General features: G+C 41.8%; 1 protein-coding gene across 1 annotated transcript in view; it reads left to right on the forward strand.

Annotated features, from left to right (window-relative positions):
* Positions 1 to 3847: 3847 nt before the first annotated feature.
* LOC146782741 (extracellular calcium-sensing receptor-like) overlaps positions 3848 to 20742 on the forward strand; it is a 107521-nt gene continuing 90626 nt past the window's right edge. The window contains exons 1-3 of the mRNA XM_085637220.1: positions 3848 to 3990; positions 10167 to 10458; positions 19766 to 20599. Coding sequence (XP_085493346.1) covers positions 3848 to 3990; positions 10167 to 10458; positions 19766 to 20599 — 1269 coding nt within the window. The remainder of the gene's footprint in view (positions 3991 to 10166; positions 10459 to 19765; positions 20600 to 20742) is intronic.

Genomic DNA, 20742 nt, shown 5'->3' on the forward strand with positions numbered 1-20742 from the left:
GTGGTAGCTGTTTGAGTAAGGGTTTACCCCCCCTCAACCAGTAACCCCATTTCCAGCCCCTCCTGATCTTGGAAATAGTCTCCGCCATGGATCCGTTGCCTTCAATTTAATTGGAGCATTAACCCATGACCAAGGCCCCTTGCCCATTTCTTCATTCCTGGAAGCCAGATCGATTTACTTGACCATTGAAGAATTATAACAATTGCTATTGGTATACGCATTTAGATCACTCGTGCCTCAGCATGCATAGAGATCTGTAGTCTACACCCTTACTGAAATTACAGCACGCTCCAAGGGTCATTCTCTATTCAGGTCCCCCATTCCATCTTGGGACACCCTGTAAGGTGATGTGAGGGAGTGGCAAACCACAAGCCATGTGCACAGTTGGCACTGGTCAGCTCGGTGGCATGAGCTGCAAATACACTTCATTATCAATTTCCCCACACAATTTAGTGGGCTCCTATTTCTTCCTTGGCCTACATTGCTCATCGCATTGCAGACAGTCCAAACAACCCAAACTTATCTTGGCTATCCTGATAATATTCACATACTTAAAGAGTGAACACCTTTCCAAGAATACTTGTTGCAAAACATGCTGACGTATTAGGAGAACGCCGCTGTGTATATGGTGAAGTTGGTGGGGACATTAGGGCGCGTTGCCAGATCCATCGCTCATTCTTCCGACCCACCCTTACAACCTGTCTCCTTGTGAATGAGCTTTCACATGTCCACATATTCCTACACCTACACTTTGTCCTTAGGTTAGTCAGCAAGTACCCCCCTAATGGTGCAGTGAAGGTGATATATGGATATTATCACCCTGTCTCTAGGGCGGACTCCTTCATATCTGCACTGTTCCAGTCCTTCTTCCCCTTTCCAACCTCTGGTTATGTCGCCTCCACCACTGTCTCCCAGCCTGCAGCACTGTTCTTCTCAGTTGTGCTATCCCATGTGTTAACCCTCTCCCTGTCTCTCACCTCTGTTCTGTCTGATTCACCTCCTGCACCCTGGTTCATGGAGATCATATGTTCTCCAACTCTTTGGCATGGAGAAACCTCCCATCTCCTCCTCACCTGCTGTGTCCCCTCATGCCCCCAAACATCCAACCAATCACCTTCATGCTCACATCTGTATCTAGTCCTCGAGACACCCCATCTGCCTGACCATCTTGGTCGTTTCTGCCTTGACTCCTGTGCATCCTGGGGTCTTACATCTGCAAAAACCAAAGGAAATGATGGACGGAGTGTTGAACATTGCAAGCACTCACCCCCAGTCAACTGATCTGGGTTTAATCCATCAGAACGGTGATGGATTAAATCCAGGTCAGTTGACTGGGGGTGAGTGCTTGCAATGTTCAACTCTCCGTCCATCATTTCCTTTGGTTTTTGCTTTGTTCACCATAAGTTGGCAGGGTATGCTCAGACGTGAGTCCCTTGCTCACTTTGCCACTGGATTCAAGCAAGCCTGGCTGAAGACGGCTGAAAAGCCAGAAACCGGTCCTAGGAAGCTTGTTTCCGGTCCAGGAAAGACATGGCTTGGCAGTTCGGGCTGGACTGTTCCCATGAGGCACAGGGTCAGACTGATTTGCATATGGCCATGTCTGAACTGGGGTGGCAGAGTGGGCTAAAGAACGGTGATGGATTAAACCCAGATCAGTTGACTGGGGGTGAGTGCTTGCAATGTTCAACACTCCGTCCATCATTTCCTTTGGTTTTTGCTTTGTTCGCCATAAGTTGGCAGGGTATGCTCAGACGTGAGTCCCTTGCTCACTTTGTCACTGGATTCAAGCAAGCCTGGCTGAAGAAGGCTGAAATGCCAGAAACCGGTCCTAGGAAGCTTGTTTCCGGTCCAGGAAAGACATGGCTTGGCAGTTCGGGCTGGACTGTTCCCATGAGGCACAGGGTCAGACTGATTTGCATATGGCCATGACCAAACTGGGGTGGCAGAGTGGGCTAAAGAACGGTGATGGATTAAACCCAGATCAGTTGACTGGGGGTGAGTGCTTGCAATGTTCAACACTCCGTCCATCATTTCCTTTGGTTTTTGCTTTGTTTGCCATAAGTTGGCAGGGTATGCTCAGACGTGAGTCCCTTGCTCCCTTTGCCACTGGATTCAAGCATGCGTGGCTGAAGATGGCTGAAAAGCCAGAAACCGGTCCTAGGAAGCTTGTTTCCGGTCCAGGAAAGACTTGGCTTGGCAGTTCGGGCTGGACTGTTCCCATGAGGTACAGGGTCAGACTGATTTGCATATGGCCATGTCTGAACTGGGGTGGCAGAGTGGGCTAAAGAACGGTGATGGATTAAACCCAGATCAGTTGACTGGGGGTGAGTGCTTGCAATGTTCAACACTCCGTCCATCATTTCCTTTGGTTTTTGCTTTGTTTGCCATAAGTTGGCAGGGTATGCTCAGACGTGAGTCCCTTGCTCCCTTTGCCACTGGATTCAAGCATGCGTGGCTGAAGATGGCTGAAAAGCCAGAAACCGGTCCTAGGAAGCTTGTTTCCGGTCCAGGAAAGACATGGCTTGGCAGTTCGGGCTGGACTGTTCCCATGAGGCACAGGGTTAGACTGATTTGCATATGGCCATGTCTGAACTGGGGTGGCAGAGTGGGCTGAAGAACGGTGATGGATTAAACCCAGATCAGTTGACTGGGGGTGAGTGCTTGCAATGTTCAACACTCCATCCATCATTTCCTTTGGTTTTTGTCTTACATCTGCAGTCATTGACCCCTTGATTGCTTCGACCCGCCTCACTGAGCTCTATCTAGCTTGCTGGCCTGTGTTCTGCTCCACTCCGGGGTCCTGCCGATGCTGCTCATTGCTTTCCCCTCATTTATTTCCACGGAATGGCCACCAGTGAAGCAACACATCTCCACACCCCACTTTTGCGTAAAGTTGCTGACGTAGCCTTTTTCTTTTACGACTGCCTCAACTCACTGATGACTTCCTATTCACCCCTAAGTTCTTTTCCAGTTCTGCTGTTCAGTCCCTTGGCATCTCTTTGGCCCATGCAACGTTACTGGACCCCTGATCCGCTTCCTGTTTGCTGCTGCCACTGTCTCTCCGTGCTTCTCTTGAGTCTCTTTGAAGCGACCCAGTGCCCTTGAACCTTCCTCTCCACTTGCCAATGACAGTCCATCTTCTTGAGGCAAGGTCGGCCCTCTCTACAACCGCCTGGCCAGCAGCACCATGCTGTCCCCTAGCTGCTGGCACTGTGGGCACAGCTGGACTGCCACAACTATTGCTTGTGCTTCTTGTAGCCTCCCTTAAGCGAGGGCCCGACCTGCTCTTGCCCCCATGGACTCTGCCCTGTAAGGCCTGTCTAGTCTCTCAGGCACCACCGAGCCCCCTCTCCTTCTCCTGGCCAGGGCCTCACTGCTTGTAGCTGCCCATGGCTCCTCCTCAAAAGAAGCACCAGGCGGGACCGCCAACTGCATTGCACCGAGAGAATGACCCTTGATGCATGCACAGCAAATCAGCAGCCGCCAGTGTCACGTGCCCCCCTCCAGTTCTTCTCCAATTATGTGAGTTACATGTCCCAAGTGGTGGAGCCTTTACGTTCTTGTTGTTTACACCCATCTCCAATATGTCATCTCTTTACTGCAATGTAACTCTTCTATTTCTTGATGAATTTACAGAAATCCAGATTTAATCACTGCAGACCATCGGCCAGGGAAGCGTGGGGCTCAGACTGCATTCTACAGGTGTTGGATGGGCGCAGCATGTCTTCCGCCCTGCTGCTTTCGGCCACTGAGGCTGTTTCCACAAATTCATCTCTGCCAGAGTACAGTATTCTACTCGATAATCTACCTGCTGATGCCATGGAGTGTGGCCCGACTTACAGCGCCCATGTGTAGGCTTCAAAGAGCTACTGTCAGCGGTTTCTCAAGGGATGGAGACATTCTTGTCGGTGGAGTCTTCGCCATCCATGATGCCAGGGAGTACCAGCCTCTCAACTTCAGCCAGGAGCCTGCAGTTACCACATGTCAAACGTAAGTATGTCTGCATTTGACACAAAAATAATAAAAATATATATATATATATTAGTATTGCAATTTTACCTGTATTAGAATTACAGATAATTCAGGGCAATTCAAGTTGTACACATGTCTAGGATTTGGTCCACAAAGAATTATAACCCAAACTGTTACAATGAGTGCAGACTGTAGCAGCTCGACTCCTTATTACGTCACACACAGAGAACATGTATCCTCAGGACAGTGTGCACTGCCCCAGATAACATCAACAAATCATTTCCAGTCCATGACACTGCATTGCCGAAGATTGTTTCCTCTGGAGGCAGAAATTCACTGGAATTCTCTCACCTTGCTTTCTGACAAAGAGGTGCACCCAAGGGAAGCGATAATGTGGCACTTACTCAGCAGGACTGTTTCAGGTTCAATGTCTCGCAGCCCATCTAACATGGTTCGGGAAATTGCTATTCAAACCATTCTTTGAATTGCAGCCGCGGCTGCTGGTGAAGAAGGGGAGTCGAGGTACATTAGCAGAGCCCGGTGTGGGTCGTAGTATAAGCAATAGGTAGGTCCAACCGGCCAGAATAGGCATGTAACCATAGAAACGTGGGGAGTCCAGAGCAAGAGTCTCCCAGATGTGCTACAGGCCGGATTGGTGCTGATTTAGCAGAACTGCAAAGGAGATCTTGTTGGGAAACTATGCAGGCAAGCAGACTCTGCCGGTCAGAAATCAAGAGGACTGTGTGAACCTTGGGAAGTTGGCTTTCATCAACATCAAGGATTTTTTTTAAAACAACTTCATAAATTTGGTTAATATAAAGAAAAATAACCTCCCATGTGAAAACTCTCATTCAAAGTACGTACTGTGGAGGGGATACATTCTGCAAACTCTACTTTTTTGTGAGGGGGAAAATCTTCAGCAAAAGTCAATAGTGAACTTGGGAACTTTACTACTCGGAAATTATGGCTTTATGGAGCCCTAGAACAATTCCATCAAAAAGCGCCACTTGAAAGACATATTGCACTTCGCCTGGTGTTTGGTAGCTCACAGGTTTCTTCATTCCAAGACAAGGAGTCACTGCAATGATCACCTCTCAGCAGAAGGGAAATGCCCATTTCACATAAGAATCAACATGTCTCCAGCTGACTCGAGCAGAGCTATGCAAAGTTTAAAATATTTATTGTCAGAAGATAGCCAGCAGTGGTGTTTCTGGACAGCACCGGTCAAATGTCTCAATATTATAGTTGTCTTATGCCCACTTCTTGAGTTCTGACTGCCCACAAAACTCAATCCTTGGTAAGTGTTTTCACAATATTAGGAGGGCAACCTAATTTCCTTGGTCACTTTAAACTTTCCAATTCGAATTGCATGTATCTGCAATCACTCTTTTGTTTTCAATTACTTTCCATATCTCATTCTTCTCTTAATTTCCAGACGTTGGCGTCTTTTTCCATTAAGTTGTTTTTATTAAGTATCCAATTCCATAACACTTAAAACAGACCCAGCCAATGCGTTTCATCCCTTATAGGGCTTACTTGGGGCCTTTCGAACAGCCTTCCGTGTGTCTTAGTCCTATCTGATCGATTTGGAAATGAATTGAAAAACAAGATAAAAAAAGTAATTGAAAACAAAAGAGTGATTAGAGATACATGCAATTTGAATTGAAAAGTTCAATGTGAACAAGGAAATTAGGTTGTCCTCCAAATATTGTGAAAACATTTTTTGTCAGAAGCTTCTTGTAATTTTTAAAGATACTATGATTAGAATACATAGTTCGCACAGATCCTGGCATGAATAAAATATGCACCTATTTGCTCCTGAGTTGTTGTGAAAAAATATCACCAACATTCATTCAGTATCAAAGTTTCAAGAAAATCCGGGCCTGATTCACAAAGGGTCTTGGCACTCTTGGCGTAGACCCCGCAGTCGCGGGGGGCTCTCCGCACTCAGGGCGGAAACCCGGCAATGAGAATACTCATTACAGAGATTCTGCCCAGAGTGCGGAGAATCCTCCACGTCTGTGTGGCCTCCACCATGAGTGCTGAGGCTCCTTGTGAATCAGGGCCACTGTGTTGAACTTGTGAGAAAACACCACACACATTTAAGCACGTGCAAGGAAATAATGGCTTTCCTAATCATTACCAGTTTGTGAGATAAAATTACACAAGTACATACATGGAGGAAAAGTCTGAAACACCCCAAACAGGTAAGTCTTTAATAAGGGTCATGTTTGCATACCCTTAGTTAAGATTCACCAACACTTCCAATAATTTTACTTGAGGAATATGAGTATTGTGGTGTATTATATGGGATGGTTGTGCAACCTTACTGGATAATACACTCGCACAACTGTCTTGGATCCAGTCAGTCTTGTTTGCAAAATCTGTAGCTTAACCCTGGGTGCCACAGCACTGAGCAGCAAGACTTAAACATATGAATTAGTATAAAGCATTTTAAAACACCAAACAACAAAATAAAAAAGTCAATCAACACAAAATAAATCGAAAATCAACTTATTAAAATTGATTATATTTTTATGAATTTTTAAACACTAAGATGAGCAAAATCCAGCAGAGGAGAGATATGGATTTTAAAGCCAAACATAAATCTCAGCTTGTTAGTCCAAAGCACAAATGAGCATTGGTAACCATAAAGTTTAGAAACTTGAGAAGTTTGAAAGAGTTGTGTTAGACTACTCCGGCCCAAGTGAGGTGACTAAATCCGGTAGGAAGAAGGGGCCTCTAACGAGTGTTTGTACATTTAACTGGTCGTCAAAGTAGTCTCAAGTCTACTTCCACACTTTTTATCAAAACAGCTGTAGACCTTAATTGAGTGGTCCTGATGCTTGGGATGCAGGGTGTTCTGGGTGCTGTGCAGTCCACAAAGGAGGCGGGGTGACTTTAGCAAGAGAGGTCGAAGTCCCTTGAAGTCGTCTTTAACTCAGAAGAAGGTCAGCTGCTGCTGGGCTACCGGTCTCTGTACACAGTGGGTCTACCAATATCCTTTGGTGCAGGCTTGCGTCCCTTAGGGGGTGAACAACCCAGACTCACAATACATACTGGCATACAACTTTCTGCCATTAAGGATAGGTCTCTCGGGTGCCCAGCGGCGGGTTGCCAATTTTGGGAATGTGGCTACCAACTTGCCAAATGGGGATCCTCCAGCTTTGATGGCCCTAATGCTGGTATCAGGGGGTCAGTAAACTGAACCGTGGTGTCATTTCTTTGTCCTGGGGCTCTAGAGTGGCAATTGTTCACTCAAGCCTGTTGTCACAGGCACATTCCTCACTTTGCTAGCCCAAGGTGAAACAGGTGCAGTCCAGCATACAGTGCAGCCTTTCTTGCCAGATCCAGGGGTCAGCAGGGCAGTCCTTCTTTGGTTCTTTCTCCAGTTCTGGTGTGATATGAGGTTCAGGGTGCCAGGAGTGCCATATCTATGCCCATAAAGGGCCATGGGGGATGATGTGGTCACTAGTCAATGGGCTACTAGGATCCCTCCTGCATTGTGCAGAATTCCAGCTATGTGTAGCATCTAGAAATCCCAGCATCCACTTCTAAGATGTTGGGACATTTTCTTGGATGTTAGGAGCTTGGTAGCCCACCTTAGAGGTGTAGGTACCTATGGGATAAATGCCCATGGGAAAACTAGTTTGGGCCCTGGCCTCGCCTCTCTGTTCCTGCGCCAGCCTGTCTTCGTGAACAAAGGGGCAACCCTTCAGGAGTGTGATTCCCTCTTGCTCACCAAAGGTGGCGTTGTCTTTGAAGCTCACCTTTTGGGCCAACACTGAGTGGCTACCTGCAAGGGCAAGTAACACCTCCCTCTGTAGTAAACTGCTATTGTTCCTCAGCCTGGGAGTCATTCACACTACTCCCTAGGAGGGCAGGGGGCTGGCTGGTGCCCAGCACCCGTGTCCGGCCACTGGACACCCTGGGTTACAAAGTGGCAACATACTAAAATTTGCTTTTCCATAAAAGTGACATTAAAGTCCACTTGGATATTAAGACAGATCTAATGCCACAATTAATTTGATACCTTCTAGTTCCATTTTCATAGTGCCATTCAGAAGTTAGCTGGGCTCAGTGGTCAGCCAGTAACTCAATGTTAGCCAATGGGGCAACTAACGTTTCCACAGCAAAAATGACAAGTTGGAAGTTTTGCAGTCAGGACATATAAACAGTATATGTCCTACTTATTAATACACAGCTCCCTGCCACAGGGCTCTATAGGCCTTCCTTACGAGAGACTTGGATATATTGTTAAGGGAAGTGGGGGCTTTGACATTGGTTTAAAAGGTAAAGTTGAACTAGCAGTATGAAACTGCTCTTACTGGCTGAAATGGCAGGCAGGAAGCCATTTCTTACTTCATCACATATATAGGGTGGCACAAGCAGTGCTGCATCCCTGGCGGACACTCGGTATTACATTCCCTAAGTAACCTTGGTACCAGATACTAGGGATTTATAGGTAAGTCAGTTTATGCCAATTGTGGGTAGCCAATTCAACATACATATTGTAAGGAGCTGGAACAATGACACTGAGGTCTGGTTAGCAGACCAAAGTGCACTTGCAGAGTCGACAACCCAGCAACATCAGTCAAAGACTTTGGGATGTTCATGCAAAAAGAGGCATTTCTTTACAGGGGAAGATTTTATCTAATTTCCTCCAGCATCTTCTAATCCATTTCCATCACTTTAAGTCTTGTTACTCATCCCCAATACCTGCTGTAATACGCTCAATTCATTGTCATGTCACCATTACCATTATATGCTTCTATTCCTTTGTGGACTAAAGTTTCTTAGGGGTCATAATCTGCATAACAGATCTAAAATGGCGTAACATTAGTGATATTGGCACAATGACTTCATTCTATTGATTCTGACCTTACAATAGCAGTATGTGCTCAAGTTGGACATAGGAAGGGACATAGGGAATGGAATGTATTGCTAAAAGCATTGGCAGAGTGTGAGGTGCTTTTTGACGTCATAGTTTCTTGAAGATAGTTAATTTTAGATTAAAAAAACTCACTTCCCAATATTGGCAACAGTCAGCTTGGAAAATTGCCCACACTAGTTTTTCTTGCGCTGTGGCTATTTCCTTCTCTTCTGGTGTCTCTTGGATTCAGTGTTACTGTGATTTATTATTTGAAATAATTCCAGCATCAGTGAGCTCAAATAAACTTCACATGACCTCAGCTCGAAGACAAAGAAGCAGAAGTCAGTAGAAACTCAATGGAGTTAACAAGATCTAAATCCAGTCATTGTGCGGTACTTCAGAACTGGTGCTTGGTTTGTGGACCTGTGCGCTAGACAACTATTAGAAGAGCAGACAGTTCTCAAAGTATGAAAACAAAATTGGTGGTAGTGGTATACGGATATTCTGCACTTGACCAAGGAAAGAGACATAGGTCCAACAAATTAACGTCAATAGTGCTCAATAGGCTAAAATGACACCATGCTATTATAGTGGTGTACAACATACATTATATGGACTTATCAAGATCCCTCACTGTAGTCAGCATTTTAAGCTCCACATAGCTGTACTAGCTACACTTTGAAGACAAACACAGGCAGGCTTATCAAGGTCCCTTGCTGTAGTCAACAATCATGTAACAATGCAGTTGTCCTGGCAGCTTGTTAACCTTACTTACTGGACCCTTGTGGACCTGTTTACTGCAGTTAGTTAGATATTATTCAGCCTTGAAAAAGTTGTTTAAAGACGAAACACGTGTCGGCTGTCTTCTAATGTGCAAACAAAGTTGGACCATTGAATTATTGACAATAAATTGACCTGCTTCTAATTTGCAGACCTTATAAAGACTCTGGAGTGCTCTGGGTGTTATTGTATATGTACTTCTCAAAGGTTAACTAAATGTTTATGGTTCGGGTTGGGTTGCAATACAGTAATGCCAATGAGTTTTGAAATAATGATGAAATAGTCCAGACAGTGTATAGTGGAGCACAGTTAGGTGATATACAGAATATATTACACAGCTGTATCAGCCCACAGGTGAAGTGTTGTCTTAGGTAAACATAGTGATGCAATAGCAGGGCCTCATCAGGTATTCCATTGCTCTAATAAATGGTCTTTGGCAAAGGTTTATTTCACCCTAAGAAGATCTTATTGTTAAACTTTACATATTTGTCAACAGCCAAATAAATGTGAATTTCACATTGTATCACTTTGTCTGTTCTAGGTTTGTATTTGAAACTTTCCAGTGGCTGCAAGCCATGGTATTCACCATTGAAGAGATTAACAGAAACCCTGTTCTCTTGCCCAACATCACCCTGGGCTTCCAGATCCATGACTCCTGCATGGTCATGCAACGACTGCTTGAGGGGTCCCTATGGATGCTTACAGGGCAGGATGAACCAATCCCTAACTACAAGCATTGGAAAAGCCACCCTCTTGCAGGCATCATCGGAGATGCAATATCTACTAGTTCAGTGGTCATGGCACGAATATTAGGACTGTACCGATATCCACAGGTAAGTTATTGCAACCATCTCCTCATTTTTTTGGTACCCATATTTTTGTCATATAATAAAGCTCATTTCCCTGGTTCTTCCATAATCTCCAATGCCTTAGCATGGATTTAAAAGACACACAGATGATGGACGGAATGCAGAGCAAATCAAACATTTACCCCCCAGTCAAAAGATCTGGGTTATATCAATCATTCTTTGGCTCACCATGCCACCCAAGTTTAGACCCAGCCATATGCAAATCAGTCTTGACCCTGTGACTCATTGGAACAGTCCAGCTCAAACAGCCAAGCCAGGTCCTCCCTGGACCGGAAACAAGCATCCTGTGACCGGTTTTGGGGCATCACTCCTCATCAGCCAAGCTTGCTTGAATCCAGTGGCACAGTGAGTACTGGACCCACGTCTGGGCATACCCAGCACACTTAGGGCGAGAAAGCAAAAGTCACACAGATGATCGACAGAATGCAGAGCAAATCAAACATTCACCTCCAGTCAAATGATCTGGGTTAAATGAAAATCCATCATTCTTTGGCTCACCATGCCAACTCAGTCTTGACCCTGTGCCTCATGGGAACAGTCTGGCCTGAACTGCCAAGCCAGGTCCTCCCTGGACTGGAAACAAGCATCATGGGACCGGTTTCGGGCATCACCCCTCATCAACCAGGCTAGCTTAAATCCAGCAGAGGAATTAGCATAGAATTTGTCACTAAACCACTAAAGCTGGGTTTGAAGACCTTCACAAGCTACTAGTAGCTCACCCAACAATCATGACAAAGAGTTATTAGATGAACAACAACAGGATTGGCCAAAATCTAATAGTAAGAAGAAAACGCAGAAAAATATAAAAGCAAAGAAAACTAAAGTATAGAGATTAAGAGAAAGTTAAATTCAGAAATAGACTAAAGCATGTATTTAGCACATTCTACTTCAAACATTCAGTAGGCTCCTCATTTTTAATTTCTGCATCAGCATTTCTAGACAAATTTAATCAACCATCAGAAAGTCATCAATGAAAAGATAATTTATTGTTTCCCCCATCATCATCTTATGAAGATGAGGTGTTTACACCTACTACAAAAAACATAAAACACAGCTAAAAAAAATAAAGGCTGGTGTTAAGAAATTCCAAAGAGGCATTTTTACCAATGTAAATACAGTCGTAAACATAGATGTATGACAAAATTCTCCTTAGTTATGTCTGCCAGGAACACACACGGTCCCCAAACTCATTGATCCCACTTGAGAAGAGAGAATGTACGTATTTTTGGGTACCTCAAGTTGTTTGTGAATGGCCAAAACATTTACATTTGTGGGCATTCACAAACTCCTGTCCTTGTCCTTTCCTAGAAAGGGTTGAATTATTTCACAGTGATGGCATAAATATCCTTTCCAGGGTTGAGTGGGAATGAAACACCAGCAGGTGTCGGCAAAGAGTTTACTCCTTGGGAAAAAATATACCTCTGGGGAACAAAAAATTGAAAAAAATGTGCTTTTGTGAGGAACCAATTCTCTATGTGCTGTGTAGTTTTCCAATGTAAAAAGCATGTGAGTTATTGGGAATCGTCATGGAAACCCAGTGGCACTTGCGGTGCAGATTTCTGGAAATATTTGTGAATTTCAAAAAGTGGCAAATTTGCATTCTATCGATTAGATCAAAATCTATAGGCCTTTTTTACAAAATGAATTCTGTAGTATGCAAAGTAGTACAACAGTTAATCATGCTATTTACAAACCTGTGGGTGGAGACCTCTTTCTCTCCTAACATTTCTGTGCAGAGATATTTTCACACACATTTTCATAGCAAACATGGGAGGGACCAAGGGCAATGGCTAGAAAATGGTAAATACTTACTACTAAATGGGAGCAGTTCAATGAAATTTATGGAGGGCATCAGGAAGAGACATGCTAATACAAACACACACCCACAAAAGAGTAAGATAACTGTTATTAACAAATTACACTTCTAAAGGTACTACAGCCTAAATGTGTCATAACAGATGTAAATGTACTCTAGTCCAGACTTGGAGTATGTCAATCATCACACATGCCACTCACAGGTACTTCAACATACTTCCAAAGAAAATAATGGAGGCATGGAATTAAAATTAACACCTCATGGGACTCAAATTTGAATTACTTCGACTATAGTATTGTGGCAGCTGGCTCTGCATTTAGATTTAGGTCAGAGTTTCCTTGAAGACAGCCTTTTTTTGTTTTGCAATAATGCTTGCTCCGTTTGACGAATCTTCATAATCTTTCCCAAAAAGGTTTCATTCATCTCAGCTCCTTCGTGGTAAGATTAGCATCGATCCATCAAGCAGGAGACAAGAAAAAAGGAGATCCCCAAAACATTTGTTATCCATGTTATTCGCCAAAGGAAATTTGGGGAAGTGATGCAGAAATAATGGCTGAACTGAATTGCACCAAATTTAGCAAAAAAGTTAGAACTTTACTAAGAAAGCACACTTGTTGTGATTTAATGAAAATCCATTTTTCGTTGTTAAAAGAAAAGTAAGGGGTGCATGAAGTAGTCATGAAGGGGTTAAAAAAATAGGCAAATATGGACTGTTGGTGTTCGGATATGCTCAGATTGGCCACTTTAAAGGGGACTAATGAATCCTGGTTAGCTGGTCACAACCTGATCATAATGTTGTGGCAGCTTTTACAGGACTCACAGACATGGTGCTTGGGTCCTGAAAATTAAATAAATATATATAAGGGGTATGGTGTGCATACCCTGACCGCAATGGGCATATGGGGAGGAGGTGTCCCCCATTATCTGGACACAAAATGGATGAAAATGTAGTGGCAGCCGTTACAGGACTGGGGGACATAACCCCATTTGAAATGTATTGCAAAGAAAGCCTGCCTACGAGGGTCACATAGAGGAGCACATATAAAGGGTGATAACAGATTTCAGTCACAAAATAAATATTTTGTTGGTGGTGTCATACTAATTTAAGGAATTGTGATGTGTACTAAGGTGCTCCAGAGGCTAAAATGAGACAATATTTTATGTAAGTACCCAGAATCCTCCTCAGCCATTTGAGTATAAAGTCTGACATTCTGAGTAAAACATGTACTTTCAAACAGAGACTCCAGCCTCCCAATGTGTTCTGAAGAACAACTAGAATGCTAACATTTTGCATTTATGACAGAAGTGTAAACCTGAAGCCATCTTGAAGCAAAGAAATAAAGAATTTGAGGGGATTTGTTTTGTCTCAGAAATTATGTTCATTGCACCAGAAAGCTGAAATGAGGACATATTTTCTATGCGTTCTCAAAAATCTTTCTTTTCATTGTATTTAAAAATTCTGACATGCAGACTGAAACATGTAGTTTTGCACCAGTATCAACCTGTCAGTTAAATCTATATTGATTAACTGCAGCTTCCCAGGGTTGTCTAAATAAGAATCAGACAGCTAACATCCTGTTTTTATAACACAACTGAGGCACACCTTAAGTCATTTTGAATCATTTTCTTTAGACATGAAGACAATGTGGGGTTTATTTAGTCTTAAAACTTATGGTCAATGCTCTAGAAAGCTAAAATGAGGACACATTTTCTATGGGTTTTCAACTATCTTTCTCATCCATTTCAGTAAAACATTCTGACATGAGAAGTGAAACACGTACTTCTAACACCTACAACAGTCTGTCAGTAAACTCCCTAGTAATAAACTGGTGTTTCCCACAGTGTTCTAATGAATAAATATAGTGTTAATATTCAGATTTTATGACAAAGGTCGCACACACCGAAATGCCATCTTGATGGAATCAAATCTGTAAATCTGAAAGTATTTCCTATAGATATACTGCAGTAAATAGTGCCATTTGGGTCATTGATGGGTTTAGACAACCAACAAGACACCCTACTTGAATGCTCTGACTCATTCTTTCATTTACCCTCTGATACAACCACAATAAAACACACACCCATTTAACCACATATGCATGATAAACTAGAAGAATACAAATGGAAACAATAAATATGCTTTTGTCTAAATAGACAAGTTACTTACCTTTGGTAGCACTCTTTCTGTTGGATACTCCATCAAGCCACAGATTCCTCACCTTTATATTTCTCAGGCATCAGCCTGGATACAGAAACTTTTCAACATTACCCCTGCATGCCAGAAGGTGGCACCTTGCAGCTTCACACTGACACCGTTCAGCTCTGGAAAATAACGTGTGTCACTTCCATGACATAGGTCCAAAAAAGCAACTTTATAAACAGTGTGCAGATTAATTGACTTTTGGATCTTATTAATGAATAGAGTCCAATCACAGAAAGGGCATGGTGGGAGGGCCAGAGAGGAATCTGCAGCAAATAGAGTCTTTACCAGAAAGAGCCTTACCAAAAGTAAGTAACTTTTTCTTCTGATTGAGACTTCTGGCTTCAGACTTAATAACTTTTGAATAGATAACAGAGCAATTGACTAGACTCAGTCACAGATTCACAAATCAGAAAGTTCCACATGACAGAGCGGGTGAAACCCCCCCCACCCCCCCCTCTCAGTGAACCTTACTGTCCAGGCAACAATGGTTCATGAACATATGGAGGGAAGACCACATAGCCACCTGGCAAATGTCTATGACAGTGACCCCCCGATGCCAACACAGTGGTAGAAGTTTTAGCTCTGGTAAAATAATCTTGCAGTCCTTTCAGAGGTTTTTTTGGCCAGTGCATAATCTTAATCTTAATGCAGAGTACGAATCAGCTGGAGATGGCTCTCTTATGCACCGCCTTGCATTTTTTAATTTCAGAGCCCCCCACAAAAAGCTGATTGTCCACCTGGTGGTCTTTGATGGCATCTAAGTAAAAACTTGGTGCTCTCTTGGGGTCCAAACAATGAAGTGTCTCCTCCTTGAAAGGGTGGGGTGCAGCATAGAATGCCAGCAGGGTTGATGGTTCGATCTACCTGGAATAATGTCACAACTTTCGGCAGGAAGGATGCCCATGTCAGCAGGACCAGTATGTCTGGGAAGAAGCAGATGTAAGGTGGAGTGGCACAAAAAGTCTGAAGTTCACTCAGATGCCTTACTGAGATAATGGCAATGAGGAACACAGTCCTGATTGTAAGGAACAACAAGGGACAGCTTCGAAGCAGCTAAAACAGACTGTACATCTGACTAGTAAGAGTTAGATTAAGATGCCATTGAGGTACAAGTGAAGTAGAAGAGGAAAAGGCGTGTTACAGCCCTTTCATAAATTGCTTCACAGCTGGTGACTTAAACAAGGGTATTATTTTTCAGACAAATCTCCAACATTTCAATTACCATTTTATAGCGCTCCTGAGAGTCCATTTTTCTTTGCATGCTTTTATTCCTGTCTCTTGGTCAATACAAACATGGAGTGATACAATGTCCATTATGAAGAACATGTACAAATCTCTGCAAAGAACAATCTGTAATTGTAATTGTAACAATAAAACTGTGGTATCTCTAAGATAAGAACTTATATTCTTCACAGAAGTTGCTAGGAAAATGCTAATATACTTTGCCTGTATTTTCAAACAACAATCCATTGCCTGAGACAATTGATCTCCCTGGTGATTGTTGCCTTTCTTTATTTATCTTCAGTATGCAATATATTGTTGGTGTTGTGGAGTCTTTGGTATTCAAAAGTCAAGTAAATTCTGGTCTTTCCATTCATTCAATTTAATTTAGTACTAGTCTTCCCAGTCTTTCATTTAATTTGTTGGATTTGTCTTCAATTTCTCTTTGCATGTAGTTGTCTTTCTGTTTCTTTTATATAATCACACATCATGCTTCTCAGTAACATCAATACATTCTCATTTGTTGGATTGTTTTATTTCTAAATCGAGTGTCTCTGGATGTTGTTCTAGGGCTTTTTTTTATATGCCTGTGAGAAATTTAAATAATGTCCGCTTTATTTATGTATTTAAAGGAATTTCACTCTACGTTTGTTAAGCAAAATTATGTCATTACGGCACTTTACTTAATTAAATGTCATTCTCTGTAAAGATTAACCATAAATGCCCGGGAACAACAGAACATGACCAGCAGTTAGAGGTACTTTTGTTACTCTGCTTTTTTGTGTGCAAAATGTGTCCTCACTCAAAGAACTGATTCAAGGGCACATTTTGCGCTAAAATATAGTGCAAAATGATGGATTTTGATTTTGTGTAAATACATGTAGTTTTGCATATTTATGCGAAAGCAACTTTCATGCAACCCTACTTTTTGCTCTTCATGTGTCAGGTTTTATTGATATATTAACTATTCTTTTTCATCTTTTCAATTTCTTTGCGTACTATCTCATGATATAGGTCAACTTTATTACCTGCTGGGAAGTTTGGATAACATCTTGACTTAGATTTCATTTGCATTTTAACAATGGTTTGGTTTATTTACCATTGTCTCTTTTATTTTCCCTTTTTTCTGTTTTGATGTTACCTATCCTTAACGTACTTGTGATCCATCTACTGGTTGTTTACTTCTATAATTTGATTTTATTCTCCACATGTACGTTTGCCAATTTTATTTAATGGATACATTTAAATGAGGAAATCCTTGTTTAAATTCGTAACAACCATTTGTATATCACTTAATTCATAATTGAACATGTTCACTACTGTCATTTCATTTTCTGACATTATTTGTCCATCTGACTTCTTTCTTGTGTGTCTATTGGTCTTTTCCTTTTTGTAAGAAGATCAACAAAAAGAGAGAGAGGATTAATTGGAACTCGTCCTTATCCCCTGGGAAATATATATAACAAAAAAGAACAGCTCCTAACTAAATCTACCATATCCAAAAAGTACTCATAATACGAAAATGGTTCAGTTTTATTTGAAAAATAATACGTTTTTTAGAAGAACCCTCACCCACTAACCTAGATGGTGGCATGCTTCATCATCAGGTTTCCATCTAGGATGCCAAATGCATCCCAGGTGTTCTTTAACGCCTGATTACAGCAGAGCGGGTGTTTGTAATGAAGAATAGTGAAAAGTGAATTTCCTTAAAATTGTTTCAAGGATCCCCCTCTAAGCCTGGAGAGAAGATTCCTTTAATAATGGGGACCTGGGACAAGGTTAAAAAGAGTAAGGGTGGATGTCTATGTGATTAAATTCATCTCATTCATCCGTGGGTTGATCTACATGTTTCAGCCATTATCGCTAGATTGCAAGGCTTTTCACTAATCTGCACTACAAACACCCGCTCCGCTGTAATCAGGTGTCGAAGCACACCTGGGATGCTTTTGGCGTCCTAGGTGGGAACCCGATGATGAAGCATGCCACAAACTAGGTTAGTGGGTGAGGGTTCTCAGAAAAACTATTAGTTTGTAAATAAAGCTCAACAGTTTTTGTATTATGAGCACTTTTTGGATGTAGTAGACTTTTCCTTTTTGCACCAGTTTTTTTTCCTCTTCCTCTAGATTTGCCACAAACAATGCATCTTCCTTGTGTTTTATGCTCTTTTCTAATCTTGAAGTATTAGTCTAATCTCACCTAAAATATAAACCTTCTGGTTCAAAGTGTTTGTGCTTTTTGAAGGTCTTTCTCCTACACTTCAGCCTAATTCTGATAAGCTTAGTGAGTGCAAGGTGTCTTGTTCAAGTAAGTCTCTTTTCCTCAGATTTGCTTGTTTGTAATGATAAAGAAGCCAATACTCACAACAGAACACAAAGTACTTTTTGCAACAAAAAGCAAAAAGGTGAGATCAATATCCCCTCTACTCACCTCCTTCTCTCACTCAACAATTCCAAAGGTTAGCCCAGTTACTCAAATGAGTGTCCAAGGCCATTTTCATTTCCCAGGCTCCAGCTCTTCCTCCTCTGTGCTGTATTTGGCACCATTTTTTTAAAGTAATAGAATTGGGCAATTTATGACCAGAAAAATGCTTTTCAACTGTACGAAATACAAAATGCAATTTGGCACAAAATTGCATTTTGTACTTGCGATTCAGGCATCGGTTCCAAATAACTAATCGTATGGTATGTATTACTTTTTTTCAACCGAATTCAGGTTGCAATACAGGAATACTTCACAACCAGTTTAAACCGGTGTTAACCTATTTGCAAAGGGGAAGGGATCCCTAGAATCCCTTCTCCTTTAAAAATGTTAATAAAAATATGTATTAAGAGCACCCAGTGGTCCCATATACCACTGCCTACTCTTAAAAAGTAAAACTTCAAGATCTAATTTTTCTCTTTTTTAATGCATCCCATTTTCCTCTAAGGAAAACGAGCTTAATTTAAAAAACAAAAAAAGATTGCTTTATTAAAAAGCAATTGCAAACATGGTGGTCTGCTGACCTCAGCACGCCACCATCCATGCGATGGCTGTAATTTCCAATTGGTTGTAAACTGTTACCTACCTCATTAATGTTCATGAGGTAGGTCAAAGTGCAACCCACAAGGTATCCATAAATGAAGCTCAATGAGTTTCATACTTTAGGAATGCTGTTTTTTTAATTGCAATTCAGGGAAAATTGCGATTAGGAAATTGGTAATCCTAATGTTTGTACATCTGGCCCTAAGTATGCAGGTGTCATTCATTGAGAAATGTGATCTGGATATCTAGGAGGCTGTTCCCATCCTTCTCCTGAATAAGCATCTGTCCTTGTCAACTCCCCAGATGTATTGTGAAAATTGAAGATGATGGGAGATCAACTGGAGCCCAGTCAGCTATGTGAATGGGCTGTTTGTTAAATACTGCAGCTAAATTCTAAGAATACAACAGATTTTGTTTTACTACTTTAAGTGAAAAAAATTACATTTTGTACTGTATTCCTAAGAGAAGTTAGTGATTTATGGTATTTTTCCATGTTATACTTTCAAAGGATGAGGATGCTGAAGGATCCCAGGAACTAGTTGTAGTTAGATGGACCTGCTTTGAAGTTGTTGGGACTTTCCTTACAATTTCTAAACAGTTTGATTTATGTTTAGATAAACTGTCCTGAAGGCGGAGACCTTTTGGGTTTTTCTAAATGGTTACCTCATTTTCTGGAAGAAAATGTAATTAATTGAACTTTGTGGTACAGAGTGAAATTATATTCTACCATGGATTATGGCAGCTAAAACACACTTTAAACCATATTTTTGACATATGTTTCTACAGTAAAGCTGTCCTGCAGTTTTGGCACAAGACTCACATTGGTAAATCTACTCAGATGTTATGTAAAGTTGATGAATATGTTTGTATACTTCATAATAGATAAAGAAATATATTCAGTGCTACATTTAGAAAAAGTTTGTTTCTTGTGAGAAATAACAGCTGAAGCTCACACTTCATGTACTGATTTTCCAAAATATTTGGTAAAAACTTGTTAATTATTTTTTTAGATCAGTTATTCAGCATCAAGTCCACTCCTCAGTGACCGGAACCAGTTCCCTTCGTTCTTCCGTACCATCCCAAGTGACGATTTCCAATCCCGTGGATTGGCTGAACTTGTGATACATTTTGGATGGACTTGGGTGGGTCTTCTAGCTGACGATGATGAGTATGGCCAGCAGGGAATTCATATACTTCAGGAAGAACTTTCTAAGGCAGATATTTGTGTTGCTTTTTCTGAGAACATCCTCACAACAAGAGCTGACAAGAACGCCTTTCACATCGTTCAAGTGATAAAACGTGCAACAGCAAAAGCCATTATTATCTTCTCTAATGGAATTAATTTGGTGGTGGTGCTCAATGAGATGTTGAGACAACGTGTGGCTGGGAAAACGTTAATTGCCACTGAGGGTTGGTCAACAATGGCTTTCCTGTCTGATGAAAAATATTCTGAAATTCTCACTGGCAGCATTGGATTTGACATCTACAGTGAAGAGATGCCTCGCTTTAAAGAGTATCTCAGCAACCTCTACCCATCAAGCTCCCTGGATAATATGTTCCTTCGAGAATTCTGGGAAGAAGCCTTTAGCTGTAAGTTTCAGCAGGACCCAGGAACCGCACTCAGTCCACAGGATAACAACACTAAGATATGCAGTGGGGGAGAAAAATTGGATACACTTCTAATAAACCTCAGTGAAGTCTCCAGTTTTGCCCTTCCTTACAAAATCTACAATGCGGTGTACGCCATTGCATTGTCTTTGCATGATATGACCTCTTGCCAGTCCACTGGAGGCCCCTTTGATCAAGGGGCTTGCGCAGATAATGTTGATTTCCAGCCATGGCAGGTGAGTACCAGGGTATATCTGAGCAAATGATTACTCACAACTGTTCATAAATAACAATCACAATGAGGATAACAAATAACAGGACTTGGTGCCACATCATTGTGATCAATACAAGTAGGGGTGAGACAAATTGTCCCATTTCA

The sequence above is a fragment of the Triturus cristatus genome, chromosome 12 (genome assembly GCF_964204655.1).
Source record: "Triturus cristatus chromosome 12, aTriCri1.1, whole genome shotgun sequence".
Lineage (NCBI taxonomy): Eukaryota > Metazoa > Chordata > Amphibia > Caudata > Salamandridae > Triturus > Triturus cristatus.